Source organism: Copidosoma floridanum, unplaced genomic scaffold (assembly GCF_036245765.1).
Source record: "Copidosoma floridanum isolate Cflo_tuat_1 unplaced genomic scaffold, Cflo_Japanese_pri ptg000001l, whole genome shotgun sequence".
Lineage (NCBI taxonomy): Eukaryota > Metazoa > Arthropoda > Insecta > Hymenoptera > Encyrtidae > Copidosoma > Copidosoma floridanum.
Window position 1 is genome coordinate 6571057 of NW_028321878.1, and position 15946 is coordinate 6587002.

The window sequence follows — 15946 nt, forward strand, 5'->3', positions numbered from 1 at the left end:
TCAGGAACTTTGCTGACAGGTCTCCGGATAGGCACAGATAAGAACGTTCCATGAATACCGAAGCTCCGCACAATGACTCCCGCTCTGTCCCTCCTCCATTTCATCTCTTGGCTTCCGCTTCGGCACGGCTGGACGCAATACACACACACAAGAGTAGTCGAGTTTTCGTCGCTAAATCTACAATGTATAACGTACGATAAACTCGTCCGCGATGGCTTTTGTGCTCAAACTGACGCGCTTTGCCATACGAGAGACCCATGGGGTAAAAAGTCCGTTGGAAGTTCCAGCGCGGGTTTATACTTATTTGTCACGTTGAGTTTTAGCTTCGCTCCATTTCCAACGGTTGCAACGATACAAGGACATCGCGACCCGGAGTATATTTATACACGTACCCACGCGTTTCTTTCAGCATAAATCACCGGCTCACCCCGGAGAGGGCCCCGCACTTCTTGCACAGCTCCTTCCGTGCCCTGCTTCCTCCTTGGGAGTTGAGCGAGTTTGCGCGGCCCGATTAAATTAAGCCGATGTCGTTTGACAAATGAAGATCGGATAGAGGGATCATCCCCCCCCCTCTGGTGTTCTCTTTGCTGACTTTTGAGCTTTTCCCCTTGATTCTTTCTACTTACCTTTCTCGCATAAAAAAATCTCTCTCGGGCTGTTTTTTGCGAGCTCCTGTCACTCGGCACCGACACGCGGCAATTTTCTTATCCGACGAGAGCAGCGTCCCGGAACCTCGAGGCGGTCGCAATAGCGTTGGAAGGGATGAGCCATCGTTTAAGGTGATTTTTGTTTAAATTCAACTTCATCATCCACCAAGTTTTTAGTAGCTCAAGTGCTCCTCTCGCAGCAGCGCGTCGAGAGCCAAAATCGTGTATACATATCCTTTCGCGGGGAATAGGCGCTTACCCCACCGACAACAATGACGAGGACCAGAGAGGGTGAAAAGCATCAGCTCCCAGAGCAGGTGTATTGTGTGTCTGTTTGTACACGAGGTATGAAGTCGCCGAGCGGAGGGATAAGGAGGGACCGAGCCGGTATTCGGAGTCGAGGCAAAGTTGGAGCAAAGTCGGAGAGCCGGAGAAAGGCAGGATGTTTTGCCGATCCTTGTAAGACGTTTTAATTGGACAAATCCGCCTATCCTCGTTAAATCCAGCCCAACAGCGGTATATGGTCCTCTCTTACCCTTCTTCTTGCTCTCATCGCTTTTTCGTCTTTGCACCAAATTGGAAATCCCTCCCTTGCGCATATATCCCCGTGTACTCATATACATATAAACAACCTCCCGGTACGTACACGCGATATATATGTGTTTTTATTTATCTCGAACGCGATCGTTATTATGTACGCTCTATTATCCCCCTACCCGCTAATCTTCTTCTCAGTCAACCGCTGTATTAACATTCGTTTTTATTTTTACCCGGGAAATATTTGTCGCGTCGTTTATGCGTATTGCCACGTTGAAACAAAAGACGCGCCAAACAATGGTATATATATATATTGATGAAACGAAATTCCGGCTCTAGTGACACACACTCGCGAAAAGGGAGATGTCAGATTGTATATGCCCATACACATCATCGGGCTTTTGATAGCCAGCGCGTGCAAGAATAGATCGGCCGTTGTCGAGTTAGGGTTGAAACGCTGACAGCTATTTTCTAGCTTCGTCTGTTGTGTCGCAGATGCCCATATTATGTATACACGCGCGTGTGGGGCTACGTCTAGTCTTATCTGCCCGAGTCAAGATTGCCGTTAGTGTTCTAAACTGTACGGTAGCGCGTGTGCATATGTATACATTGCGTGTGTATATATATATACGTTGTCTGGGGGCTGACGTTATCTCCGGTGCGCGCTACGAATATACACAATATAGCACACACTGAATTGCGAGGCTTATTTTTCAAGGAGATTCCCGTACACCGTGGCCGCCAACTTCTTGACTGCTCCTCGTGAATGGGGATGCTGTAGCGTACACTCTACCGCTTTGGAGAGGATGACGGGCGTATCGATAGGGGGATCGGTTGGATATGCCATGCGATACATCGTATAGATGGAGGTTGTGCGAAATAAAAAAGAGACAATCGAGTGAACGAAGTAAGCACGGTTTACACTTTATTCGAGATCATCATCATTATAATAATTAATAACTATCGCTTATAATATAATTAATGATATCAATAATAATAATAATAATAATAATAATAATAATAATAATAATAGTAATGTTTATGTATGTAGGCGTATTATTTATGTATATATGCATATGTATATTGTTATTTACATTCATATTGTGACAATTATTACATTTTACTCGTACATAACGAATCGTGTAATTACAGCGACGAGGATTGTGTGTTCTCGGTGGAACTTTGTTCTGTCCCGGACCCTATTATTGAACAGTACTTTACGCCATAGTTCTGAAATAGGGTCCGGAACAGATCAGAGTTCCACTGAGTGTACGTGTCCATGCGTGTGTGTGTGTGTATGCAGTTGAGTATTCATCATCTTCCTATGTGACGGCCCCTCCGACCATCGATCGAGAGAAAAAAAAAAAAAACGCAACGACCAATCGATCGGACGCTGCGCCGCTCCAAGCCCTTTGACTAATTATTTATTCATTTATTTATTTACGTGTATAATCGTTTATTGACCCGAGAGTGCGCGATCGTGTGTGTGAGGGTATGTGTCGTCTATTCGGCGTGGTAAGGATGGGGCTTGGGCAGCTCCCCGTCGAATAGCGCCATTTTGAGGCGCTTGCACTTGGCCCGGCGATTTTTGAACCAAAACTGCACGTTCTTGGGCTCGAGGCGTGGAAACTTTTGCCGGTAGGCCATCCGGTTGAGCTCCTCCGTGTACTTGAGAATAAGCTGTGAACCAACAACAACCAAGCATCGATATAGTATTGGGAGCGCAGGTGGCAAAAAAGGAGAAAAAAAAAAAGCTCACCGCGTGACTGGGGTGGGTGTTGTGGGTGAACCACGACTCGAGCCTCGGCACCTCGGTGACGGGGTCGATGAAGGTCCGGTTCCTCTTCCGCCTCTCGTCGAGTAGGCTGGTGGGACAGCCGGCTGGCCCGCGGGGCGACAGGTAGTGCGACATGTACATGACGCTGTGGCTGAACATCGGACTGGGCACGAGGGAGAAACTCGGTATGGGCCCAGTCGGACTGGCCTCGTCGTCCTCGGACCCCGACGACGTGGCCCTCGACATATCCTCCTGCTTCACCGACAACGACGTCGACGAGGGCACTTGGCTCTGCTGCTGCTGCTGCTGCTGGTCCTCCGGGCGCGTCGTCAAGGACAGCGGACCTTCCGATGGACTGGCCGGTGGTAGAGGCGACGGGGACGCCGACTTTGCGACGATACCATTGGGGGAGGGGGGAGAGGTAGAATTGACAATTAGAGATCTCCAACACAGCAAAGGAGGGTTGAAGAGAAAAAAAGGCTCACGTGGTGTTTGGGATCCTCTTCCTCGTCGGTGCACTCCTCGCTGACGTTGCTCGCGTTCCTGGGGCTGAGGCCGGGCGGACTGTAGCCGTTGAGCCCCCGGTTCTCGGCCCTCTTCTGGGCAGCCCTCGCGTTCTTGAACCAGTAGACGACGTTGTTCACGTGTAGGGGCTTGCGGTCGCGGCGGGACTCGAGGGCGTTCAGCTCGGCCACGTAGTGCTGGATCTGTTGGCGGGTGGGGTGCTGGTTCTCGCCGAACCAGCGTTGAAGTCGCGGCAGCTCGAGCTCCGGATCGAAGGAGGTGCGCATGCGCGACTTGTGAGAAAACGCCAACAGACCAGCGGGATGCTGCTGGTGCGCCCCACCTGCCACTACCCCGGTGTTCACCTGCTGCAACTGTTGCGGTTGATGCTGCTGCTGCTGTTGATGATGATGGGGGTGATGGGGGTGGTGGGGGTGGTGGTGGCCGAGGCTCGGGGGTACGACGCTTCCAGGGCCCGGGGTGACCTCCGACGGTTGGGGCGACTGGCTGCCACGGTGGTGCAGGTGGTGATTCGGGCTTGGCTGTAGCAGGGGGTTCAGCCCGAGGCCGAGGTGCTGCTGCTGGAGCCACACCTCAAAGTTACGATGCGTCTCCTCGGAAAGATCGTTACCGCCCCGGCACAGCGACGACAGGGTCGACTGGAAGGAAAAACAGCCAATCATGCATTTACTTTTCATCCGAATGGTTGAGGGGGGACCAAAACTAGATCCCAACGAAATAGTCGCGGCCTTTTTATCCATGCGTGTAATTTCGATCTCGGAGGAGAAGAACGAGGTGCCTGTAACATGCGTGGATGCGTCGAGTCGCAAAGAAAAAAAAAAAAAAAAGAAGGACGGCGGGATCACGGAAAAGTTTCGCTCGCGGGGGAAGAAAAAGGTAGGTAAACCTTATCGGCCGCTGATTTACAAGAACAAACACGAGCGACGAGGGGGGGAAGAGATAATAAGCGCGATGCGCGCAAAAACGTCGCGACTGCGTTTAACGAGGTAATCCCGTGCCGGTAGCGCGAGTCTTTTACGAGCCTCTCCTCCTCCTGTTAATCACTCGGTCGTCGTGAGGTCCCGTGACGCGATGCTCGACAAATCATTTGGCAAACAATATACACCGAAATACAATGCGATAGGCGCGCGCGCGTGGAGCTTTGCGGTTGAGCAAGACAGTACAATCGGGACGGCTTATCTGCTCGGCGAGAGCGCGCTAATTGAGCCTGATTTACGGGTGCGCCTACTCTGATTCGCGTGTTATTACAGTAAATCAATCGTCCGTACCGGTGCGTACATGTGCGCGTGTGCTCTCATTTTTTTTTCCTTTTTTCGCTCGCGCGAGTTGCAACTTTTGCTCGGATTTGAAGCCAAGTAGGAAAATCACCGACCGCTTATTCTGTTTTTTTTTTTTCCTTTTTTTTCCTTTTTTTTTTTTTTCTTTTTTCAGTTTCGCGAAAAGGTCGAGACTCTAAATCGGAGAAGTCGTTGCGCGATCATAACCCGTCGTTGTAAATCTTCTAGATCAAACACCTCGTTTCGTCGCAAACACGCTCGGAGCGGGCAAGAAGCACCTCATCCTCTTTCGAATCTACATATGCATGGGCCGCGGCATCCGTGTACACGTATATATAAACTTAAGCGAAATAGAGGCGCGCTCGCCATGTTAGCGGCCACTTAAGATCCAACCAAGAGGTATACGAGGGGGGTGGGGGTTGCTCTGTTCTCGAGTCCGCAGAGTCTACGCAGTGTAAGATGCGAAAGTGCCTCTATTCGAGAAAGAGAAGGGTAGGAGCCAAAGGTTTTGGGCAAAATTGGTAATCATAGACCAACAGGGCAGGCATGAAACTTCGACACACACACACACACCGGCAGATCTTCAAAGAGAGAGAGAGAGAGAGCGTAGTGCACTTAGATAATGCTCGCAGGGGGGTAGGAGCCAGCCCCTTACTTCAGCCGATACCGCGTCGCCGTCGTCGAAGGGTGAGGGTGTGTGTCGGGGGAGGGGGAGGGGGGAGCTTTTGATGAAGGCTGCGAATTCGGTTGAGTAAAGGGTAATCCTATCACGTGCTACTCGGCTACGAGATCTTCCTGCTGATGCACGTCGCTGATGCCTTCTCTCTCTCCAACCGCATCAGCCCTCCACCCCTTTACCCCCAATGGATGGATAGATACGTGTAGACGTTTCGTTCGCCTTCTTGGCTCTACATCTGCTTTCTCTCTCTCTCTCTCTCTTTCTTGGGCTCTTAAGATTCTAAGGTTCAGCGAAGCCGAGGGACTCTCTGTACGTCGCGGGGCATCACTGGCATCATGTGATTCAACGCGGCGGGCGTGTACTGCTCGTATACGTGCGAGCGCGTGTGCGCCAAAGTCTTTCGTGATTTCTGCTGATGTGTGGGTCTGATAAGAGGCTTATTTGAAAACGGATCACAGGTTTTTCCGTAAATTAGCCTGGCTTTGTAAATAAGACGAGAGAGAGAGAGAGAGAAAAAAGCGTCTCTCTCGATTCGCGTTTCGAAGAAAGTCGAGGTATTGTTGCTCTTTATTTTTATTTGAAAAAAGTATGATATATACGCGGGTTACTTTGGACGCATCGAGAAGCTTTTGGTAATTTAGAGGCGTGCGGGTGGTTACTTATACACCACTCGTATAAACTTAATCACCACCCGATGGATACGAACGTCTTATCTCGCGAGAGTTTCACAAGAAGCGAGCGTCAAGATTTATTTTTTTACGACTCCACGCGCTCTAATCCCCGAAAAAGATTCGTACACCCGTGCGTTTTGTAAACGATTAAAAAAGAAAAAAAAAAGCCAACCACATCTCTCGATTTCAATATCAATATTTACAAACGTACAGCGTAGCATCGTTTCCACAAAACTGATCTCTCTTGCACTTGAAACCAAAATTTTCAAGTGCTAACGTTACTGCTCTATTGTTAATTACCAACCCTGACAACCCCAACACACACGGCACCCAAGATCTACTTTGCTTGGCAAAAAAAAAGAAAAGACACACGTTAGCGGAGAGGCTTATACTTCTGTATAGGCCGAAATATTACTCCCCAACAAAGTATACACGCGAGACCGAGGTATTTATTCAAAAGCGAGAGTGTACATCTTGGAGGTAGGGGGTGGGGATCAGGAAGCCGCGAACGAGCCCGAGTTTCCGTTTCCGGCAAAGATTAGGCACAGCAGTCGCCGTGCGTAGCTCCGGAAAAGAAAGGCGCACCGTCAGACACGCGGAAGAGAGCCAAGCAGAGCAAGGATGGGAGCGGAGGACTTCTTAATGAGATTAGGCACCAACGACAAACACACTCTACGGCTGGATTTACATTTTATACATTTTCAAGCGGTCGTCCTCTCCTCCCGTAAAAGCTCGCTCTGCCCCCCCCCCCTGAGCTTTTTGCTTACTCCTCCCCTGCCTCGTTCCCGTCACTTGACCTCGACTATCTTTTCCACACCGGTACCGAGTAAAATAAAAATAAAAAAAAATAGTAGAAAGGGGGGGTGCATGTATATATACCTCGTCGAGTGGACAGCCGGCAGCCACGAGAACGGCGTGGCTGCGCAGCAACAGTAGCCTCAGCAGCTTGTCCCTGACCTCGGAGGCAGGCGTGGGCGGCGGTGGCCTCGATCTGTACACCTGTATCTTGAGGGTCGCCAGGTTGATCAGCTCCGCCAAAATGTCGCCCACCGTGAGCAAAGGGCCTTCCGCCACCTTGTCCGTGGGCAGCGGTTTCCAGTTCCTTATGACGATGCTGCCCCGCGCGCTCAGGATCAGCTCGTTCGAGTAGCTCAGGCGCATCAGTGCCTCGCCCACCAGATCCTGCAACGTTACGATATTCACCGTTTTAGTAAATATATACTACTTGAGAGATAATATATAAGTATTCTTTTTTTGAAAGATTCACCTGAAAGGGCATGTTGGCCGGTATGAAGACGTACGTGTCCATTTCGACGAGGGGCCGTCGCCAGTTGTCTCGTCCGCCGCTCGGCCGCGCCTCGACCATACCGTGGATGGCCTCGACCACGCAGTGGACCGGAAGACTCTTACCTGCAAGACCAAACACGATAATCCCGGTGTATATTTTTTGGTGATTATACGTCGAAAAGCGATGATATTCGTGTCGCTGGGTGGACCCACGTGAGACAGAGATCAACTCTTTCGAGCCACAAGGAGCATTACTACGACGCTTAGTCCCTTGTGCCCCCCCGAGGGATCCTAAAACACTCTCCGATTGAGATCCGCGCGCTAACTCGTCGGAAACTCATAATGCGGATGAGAGAGGAGATGTGCACGCGCGTACGGAGCCTCGGGAGGATGAGAGAAAGAAAAGGGCGCTCTCGAATGTACAGGGAGCGAGGTATACCACCCCCCCCTCCCTCCTACCACCGGGCGCTAAGCGTATGCAGATCCACTCGTCTATCCCCGCGAGACAATAGGTCCTCGGCGTTTTCGCGACACAATGGCGACGATCCTCGTTTAACCCTGACTTAAGTCTTCTCTGTGCTCCTCCTCGGCCGTATACCGTGCCACTCTGTAATCCCGGGCCCAAACTCCTCTTATCCTCCACCCCCAATCCTTCTCCCACACATCAGCTGCCGAAACTGTACGCTGGAGAAGGCCGGAATGAGTACATGTATACGTGCACAAGTACGTAACGTCATCGCGATCACGTCAGGGGCGAGGTTGTAGGGAGACGCGGGAGGCAACGTTATATATATATAGGTATTAAGGTAAACCCTGCCGTGCACGTATACGTACAATCGAATAGGTGTGTAGGTATGTATCCGATACGCGCGTGTATAGGCACTCATCGTATACACGTCAAAGGTCGTTCTCCGAATCTCAAAAAGTATAGAATCTTCCCACTCGCGGATATTCTCGTGCACCTACGCCTACATTCAGACTCAACCGCTCGAGTCGCAGTTGCCTATACGCCTTTTTGGTCTTGGGAAAAACCCCGTCGTGTGATTTAACGCGGGTACAGAGGTTTACCATGCGCTTGCGAATTCGGACGAGGAGTTCTACGATATGGGAATTTGGAGTCAATGGAGCAGCAAACGATACGACAAAAAAAACAACGTTTAACCGATAGGTAAGGAAACACCGATCCATTGGAAAATACGTGGGCCAATTTAATCCGATGGGTATTGGGGCGCGCAACGACATTATTGATAAAAGCACAGACAGAGAGAGAGAGGAAGCTCTAAATATGAGCGGACGGGGCAAGGTCCAGCGATTAAATTGGCCGGGCCGGACCAAGGGAGGGGGTGCAAAAGCTCGGCTCGGACTCTCAAAACCATCCGCTGACCGTACGTATACCTATATATACACATATTATACTAATAATAGTGGTAGTAGAAGAAGAGGCAGTAACAGCACGTACATATACAGAGACAGAGGCAAAGCCGGGACAAAGACGCCCGCGGAGAGATCGGCCTCTAATGAAAACTATGTACGTCTCTGGGATTACACTAGCCGCTGATGGTCCAGGCTCGCTCGTATTAGACGGAAGTTTAGGCATTAATACCTAATAACGCGGAGCCACAACTAAATCCTTTGTTGGCCCTCGCCGTGCCCGCTTGACCCCTCCTCTCCCTCGTCTTGGACTGGACTTAACACCTTACCGGTCAGTAGGTATACTTATATATATATACACGTACATGTACGGGCAAGTCGAGCTATATACGTATATACTCTTCTGCATACTTGGTCTCGGTCGCCGAGGGAAGGCGCCTAATACTCTCCGGCTGGTTATTAGCTGTCAATGGAGACGCGCTGGCCCGAGTTTCGAGGGGGCAAGTGATCCACCCAGGTAGATTTTAATGGGAAACTAGGGGGGCGTAAGACGCTTGCGGCTGGCTTTCGATCATTCGTAGGGAGTACAAAGTTAACGAATATCATCCAAACGAGGAATTTTTAAGCTTAAAAAAAAAAAAACAAGCCCTGTACAGCTGGTTAGATCCGAGAGAGGGAGAAGGTAGACGAACAGGAGGGCAGCCTGGCTTCATTATCGAAAAAGTGAGAGGTTGTCGAGCGGGGCACAATGGTATATATTTATATATAAGCTCCTTCCCTCCTTCCGGGCCAACTTTGTTAAGAGAGTCGGAAAAGCACAGGGTTGAAGGGTGAAGTACTTCGATCATCGTTTTTCTTACCCCCCTTTTTCTTCGGCAAGGAGAAAAGTAGAGTGTCCCCGGCGGAGGAAGCGCCCTAATCTCGCGGACGGAGAAAGACATTTCTCATTTCTGGCGGGCGCGTATATATACGTATAAACGGCACCGTATAGTTATATACGGTTAATGCGCGCGAAACGAAAATCACGGGAGGCGAGAGGAAAAGAGCTATCTCGGGCTTGTCGCTATCTGTTCGCTCTGCCGCCTCTGGCCGAGGAGCGACGGAAGCCTCACCAGCCAACCGCTGCAAGGTATACACAATCGACGCGGTCGTGCTATATACTGCCCCGTTTCACACAGAGAGATAAGCTCCTCGCGGCGACTTTGCTCCCCGCGTCTACTCTTATTTCCTTTTTCTCGCTCTCGCGGATGTGCGATTGACTCGCCGGGGTTTGATTTGGATTGCCTCTCGTCTGATTAGCCATCCCGGCGTTTTCCCTCTGCCGCGCTGTTATTTATTGTCGTACATTACGTCTCTGGGATGGTATTACATGTACACACCTCGAATTTCCACTCGCACATGGGGGAGAAGAGTAAAACGGAAATTCACCCAGTTGGGAAACAACGAGCGAAAAAGCCTCGGAAGAGCGAGAGATCAAACTCCCTGGGTCATTCGTCGAATCCATTTAACCCAGTTCGGGATGCAAAAGTGGCGCGTTTACCCGTAACGAGTACACGTTCCAGTGATCCCGAGGGTCGCGCTACAACGACTAAGTTCACGCACGAGTTATCAAGTCTTGTGTATGTTTGCCAAGAGAGAAAGAGAGACAACGTGTACGAGCAGAGAAGGACGAGAAATGTAGGCGAGGGATTGAGGCTCCTAAGGTTTCCTCTCCTCGTCTTCGTCTTCGTCTTTGTGCACCTATATATGTATACACATGTACATGTTGCGCGCCTTAGCCCCTCGTAATCTAAAGACTCGAGCCAGTCTTTTGGAATCTAATCGCGTTTCTCGAAGCCGTTTCGCGTTTCGTTATCCGCTACATACACACACACACACACTTGCATTGTTAAAAAACAGTGGCGCAACAAATACAAACCATCACCGAGTAAGTATACACACACGCGTGGGGCGCAGAAATTAAACTCCGAACAAAAGGCGCGTAGGCGTGCGTCGCGGTATCAGAGAGAGGCTGCTGATCCGGCGGATGTCGGAGACGCGACGATAACGAGTAACGAATGGTAGGGGGGGGGGGGGCAGAGCGGATGAGCGCCGCGAAACTCTTTTCGAAGCTCCATTTTTATCTCTCCTTTCGTATCTCGTTCGTCTTCTATTTCCCCCGGCCCGCCCCCTGCACCCCCATCTTTTTCAACTTTCTTTATTAATTTCAGTTGGTACGTGCCCCACCTTCCCCCTCGGCGCTCATTAGTACCGGGGCGAGAGATGGCATCCCACGTGGTGTATCGCCGATAGAGCGGCCCTCGTTTTCCTCTCGCTTAATCGAATCATCCCCTTTCGCCGACCACAAAGAGCTGAATAAGCCAAGACGTACACGGATGGACAGAGGCAATAGGACTTTGCGCGGATGCGTGTACGTACACACACGTACACGTTGTGTTACCGCGTGCGTGAATAAGTGCAAGCAAGCAAACGAGATCCTCGCGTGTGGCCCGAGAGCCGTGCAGGCGAGTTCGCGTGTGATTTAAGCTCGAGGCTGGATGGCCGGTATGTAGATGCAGGCCAGAGTCGTATGTAGGTATTTACAAGCGAGTGGCTCATTGCGGCGATTCTAAGGCGAAGGGGGTGGAATGTGTATGGCGCAGCGCGGAAGCTTCAGATAAGACGTAATGAGATAACCTTCGGGAGCTTACGAGATCACCGGCCACGCGACGAAACCTTCCAAATCCTCCTCCTCCTCCCCCTCCTCTGCGTGTGTGTTAGCTGCCGCAGTGGATGTGATGTAGCTTTACTTGCGTTTTACATTTACAGTATGCAACTTTCTCTGTATCTTTTTTTTTTTTTTTTTTTTTTTTTTTTCATTGTGCGAAAGCTCGTGGGGTGTGGACATCCATCAATCATCCGGAGCTCTTGGTTTTTTCTCGATGAAACGGTAATCAACCGGAGAGTGCGAAGAACAAGTCGTACATAGTTACCGTCGTTTCGTCTTATCAATAAGGAAAGACGAGTCGAGCATGAAAGTTCTCCTCCTCGCTGGTGAGGTACGTGATGGCTAATAATTTCACCACAAAGCGCAAGTTGAGCCATTAGAGAGCGATAATTGCCAATTCACCGCCCCCGAGTAAGTCGCGTAACAAGTTCCAAAGACTCGATTTCCCCGAAACGCGCGTCTCATCAAACTCAGCGATTCTCGGAGCAAGTGCGCACCTACGCGCATCCAATCAAAATCCCACGCGAAAAAAGTCACTCGCGGATTTTCGGGGACCCTCCCCCCCCCAGGAAGCAGCTTACACGAGGGAGCACACGAGACTCGCTCGAGCAAGTACAAACGACCCGGGCGAAAAGCTTCGCGCGCCGCGCTCCCCCCCACGCCTCAGACGTAACTTTGTCTCGTCATTTTCTCGCAGTCGCGAGCGGTATAAGCTCCGTTAACACGGGCGTCTTCGCGTCGAAACCGAAGGCAAGGGTTAAAACTTGGTCCCCGCAATTATAAGACGCTTAAGGGAGCACAGGAGCGGAGGGAGGAGGAGAAGAGAAGAATAAGGGATGGTGTATACGTATACGTACAACTAGCCGTAAAAGACGCGCGAATGTGCTCGCGTTCTTCCGATGCGTGAAGTTGAGTTGCCTCCGACATGCATCGTCGCTAAGAGGCGTCACGTCTCTCTTGCCAAGATTAAAATTACTTGGGCAAACTGCACCCCCTCCCCCCGCGAGCAAGGAAAGGTACCTCCCACGCGGAGGTGCGCAACTCGCTCCTGTAAATTTCTCGGCTAAGGAGCTTAATTTGGGATTTTCGGTAACGAGTTATTGTTAGCGCAAACTCCTTTACACGCCCATGGTGTGCTCATGTACATCGATACGGTTTATAATGTGTACGCTTCGTGGAAATGATTATTAATGATTCATCATATTGTACGATAATGCAGCCTTTAACTATCGAATCATCGACTATGTACAAGTAAAACTGGGGACGTCGACGAATGTACGTATACTATGCATTATAGATGGGACAATAACGCGAGCTTGCAAACGAGTAGTGTACGAGCGACCGCGGTCAGAAATCCCCCGTCCCGAGGGAGCGGTACGAGGAAAAACCGTATCAGCGATCGCCCGAACAACGCACGCGAAATTCGCGAGATGACCCTCTCCGTGGGCTCTCAGCCCAGCTCCGCATCTCCCGAGAGCTTGGATTACACCCAGGCCTTGAGTATACGAGAAGGGGCCTGTGTATATGCAAACCTTTGCGGCTTAGCCCCGCAGAGGCCGCGAGTGTGTGTGTGTATACACCCCACCCTCACGGGATTACCACGTCATATCCATACTCTCGTATAGCTTTCGTTTATCTCCGAGACGCTCAGCCCCCGCGTCTCTGGCTTAGCCGCTCATGTACATATACACGTGCGCGTCACAACGTCCTTTTTCCCGGCTCTCCCTTGAAATGTATGTACACCACGACCGTGACATCCCTCGGATTGTTGATCGTCCTTCCCTTTCGATTGTACACGAAGGAGCCACCCGACACGACGCGATAATGGGGCGAGCAAAATTTTCGCAGTGAATTAATAACCCGCGAACTTTCGGGCACGTCGAGCTTGAAAATTTGGAAACTCCAGAGGAGGAGAGATAGGACGCGGCGTCCGTCCATCCATCCGGCGCCGGAGTAGCAATCATTCTTCCATTTTGCAACGTCTCGGGGCTACCCGGGGGGGTTGGGGTGTACCGAGAGTAATCTCGAGTCAGCTACGAAGTAAGACGACCGTGGCGGCGGGAGGGTGGGAATAAGCGCGGTGGCCCACAACGGACGGACCTTGGGGCGAAGGAAGCACCTCCTTAGCGGGGGTCTTAGGCAAATCCAGCGTGAAATCGCATCGGGGCTGCCCTTCCTTCCTAACCGAAACCACCACTTACTCGTCCCCCCACCCCCTCCTTTGCCCTGAAAGTGGGTAGCACTCTGTAGGAAGGACTGAATTTTACAGTCTCGCGACCGGCTCGCCCCTCCCCGCGTCCGATTGTCGGTAGCCCCGTCTTACGTCGATGGGAATTATGTACGTATGGAATCCAAGAGGTCACCTTTGCGCATTTTCCGCCTCCGTCAGCACCTATACGTACGGGGTTGGCCTCTCTTGTGTCATTTTTGAAAATATTATTTTATTATTTGCGTTTGGTAATTTAAAGGGGGCTTTTCGCCGATGCATCGAAAATCTCTCGAGCTAATCTATTTACGGGTACGTACGCGAGCCGTCGAATGTCATTGTAATAAACGCGATCGGTACGAAAGTAGGGGATGAAAATTCGAGTCGAGTGATTCGCGTCCGTTGCGAAACGTCGAGTCATTACAGGGGATAAATTCATAAATAATTGTTAATCCGTGCTCGTACCGGAAATTCACCATTTGCGCAAAGTGTACGTCCACCAGCAACAACAGACAATTCGAGTTGCTAATTTTTTTGATCCGTAATATTAATTTAATCCCGAGTATATATTCGCTTACGCGCAAAATAACAATTTTCAGCGTTCGCGAGTCACTCGAAACGCGTGTGTACATATAAAATATAGCAGTAATGTAAAGTGGAAGCATCAAAGTGGAAAAATCAATTCGACGCGGCATAAATAATATCGGTGCTAATCAATGAACTGCTCATCTCCCCTTCCGCGCCTCCCCCATCGCCAATGTACGATCGATGATTCCCGTACTCGAGAACTCTCCAGATATAACACTATCCCCCTATACATCGGCGACGTTGTTTCTGCCTCCGCGTCCGGAGCATCGCCTCGAACTTGGAGGAAAAGACATTAAAACAGCACCTCGTGACAGCTGCTTCTCTCTCTCTCTCTCTCTCTCTGTGGTATAGGTATATACATGCACATCTACCCTGTACTCGGAGAGACGAGTGTATATATTAGGCTGCAGAGCGTCTGGCTGCGCGCCTCCTACTCCACGGGGAGAAGATAAGACTCCCCCTCATCGGCGATGACTCGGCTGTATCTCTTTGGTTAAATATAGCCCCACGGTGCTATAGTGCCATTGACTGCTGTTTTGTTTTCCGATTCAAGTTGCTCTGAATTTTCCGACCCAACGAAAAAAAAAAAAAAAATTGCCATACCACATAGTCATTTATCGCCTAGTTTTCCAAAACCGTTCGCACAGGAGTTGGCCAAACTATCCGTAATAAAATGGGGAGGGGGAGTCGCGCGAGCGAAATCCGATTTCTTTATTATGCAAAACTCGGCCCGCGCGCGCGCGAGTTAAGGGATTAGACGTAGGTATGCATCCGCGCTCGCTATCGGCTATATTCTTCCAAGGGTCAGGCTCGCCTATAACGGAGCTACTGTACATACTGCTGTTCTGCGTCTAACAAGATTAGCCTTAAGACGTCCAGCCGACCTGTACTGCTCGTATAGGTATAGCTGCTGGCGCATACCCCCGAGGATTACACATTATGTATTCACCCGAGTGTGTTTTGCTTATACATCATTTTTTTTTTTTTTTTTTTTTTCTTCTCTTCGCCCCCTTTCTTTCTTGTTGTTTTTTCTCCTTCGAGCAAGAGCGTACGAGAGAGATCTAGTTCGCGTAACGGGGCGACACCTTCGCCGAGCAAAGCAGCTGTCACTGCACCTATACACGCATCACGTGTGTACCTATATAATGGCTTACTTTGCATGTACACGTGTTTGTCGGTGATTTGCTCTTGCACACATGTGTGGTAATCGCGTGCTCGCCCTTGCCGAGGCCAAAGAGAGGGCAGACATATCATTGTGTATGTGCTCCCAATACGCCCCGCTGGCCGTTTTAGAGAGCTGACCTCCTCTCGGTTGCTTGAACGTGCGATTAATTTTCACACCAGTGCCGACTCTTTGCACCTATCGAGGGCTTTTCCGTACACTACGCGTTTTTTTATACGAATGGGCAGTCAGCCGACGTGGTTCGATTGGTAAAAGCGCCTGTAAGGCTTGCACAGATCGGTTTGACTCCCGATATGTTGCAGGGGCCCAATCAAAGGCAAAAGCGCCCAAGGGTTATTAATATGATTAAAAATGAAACGAAAATCTTATATTCGTGTGTTGTTTTTTATTGTACGGGTAATAATAAAAATGTAAAGCGAGCCCATACGTTTACGCGCTCGACCGTGTCCTTCGTTCTCTGCGCCAAAGAAAGCGAAAATTCCACAATAGCG

General features: G+C 50.3%; 1 protein-coding gene across 5 annotated transcripts in view; it reads right to left on the bottom strand.

The window, feature by feature from the left end:
• Positions 1-2480: 2480 nt before the first annotated feature.
• The window catches only part of dve (SATB1_N and homeodomain domain-containing protein dve), a 38682-nt gene continuing 25216 nt past the window's right edge, over positions 2481-15946 (bottom strand). Inside the window, exons 4-9 of one of the 5 annotated variants that reach the window (XM_089590914.1) lie at positions 7381-7523; positions 6993-7295; positions 3941-4124; positions 3447-3814; positions 2944-3348; positions 2481-2864 (exon numbers count right to left, since the gene is read on the bottom strand). In XM_089590914.1, the coding sequence (XP_089447040.1) occupies positions 2688-2864; positions 2944-3348; positions 3447-3814; positions 3941-4124; positions 6993-7295; positions 7381-7523 (1580 nt within the window). In that variant the 3' untranslated portion in view covers positions 2481-2687. Of the gene's footprint in view, positions 2865-2943; positions 3349-3446; positions 4125-6992; positions 7296-7380; positions 7524-15946 lie in introns of all 5 variants that reach the window. The other 4 variants (XM_089590910.1, XM_089590901.1, XM_089590904.1 and 1 more) reach the window with 4 other exon arrangements.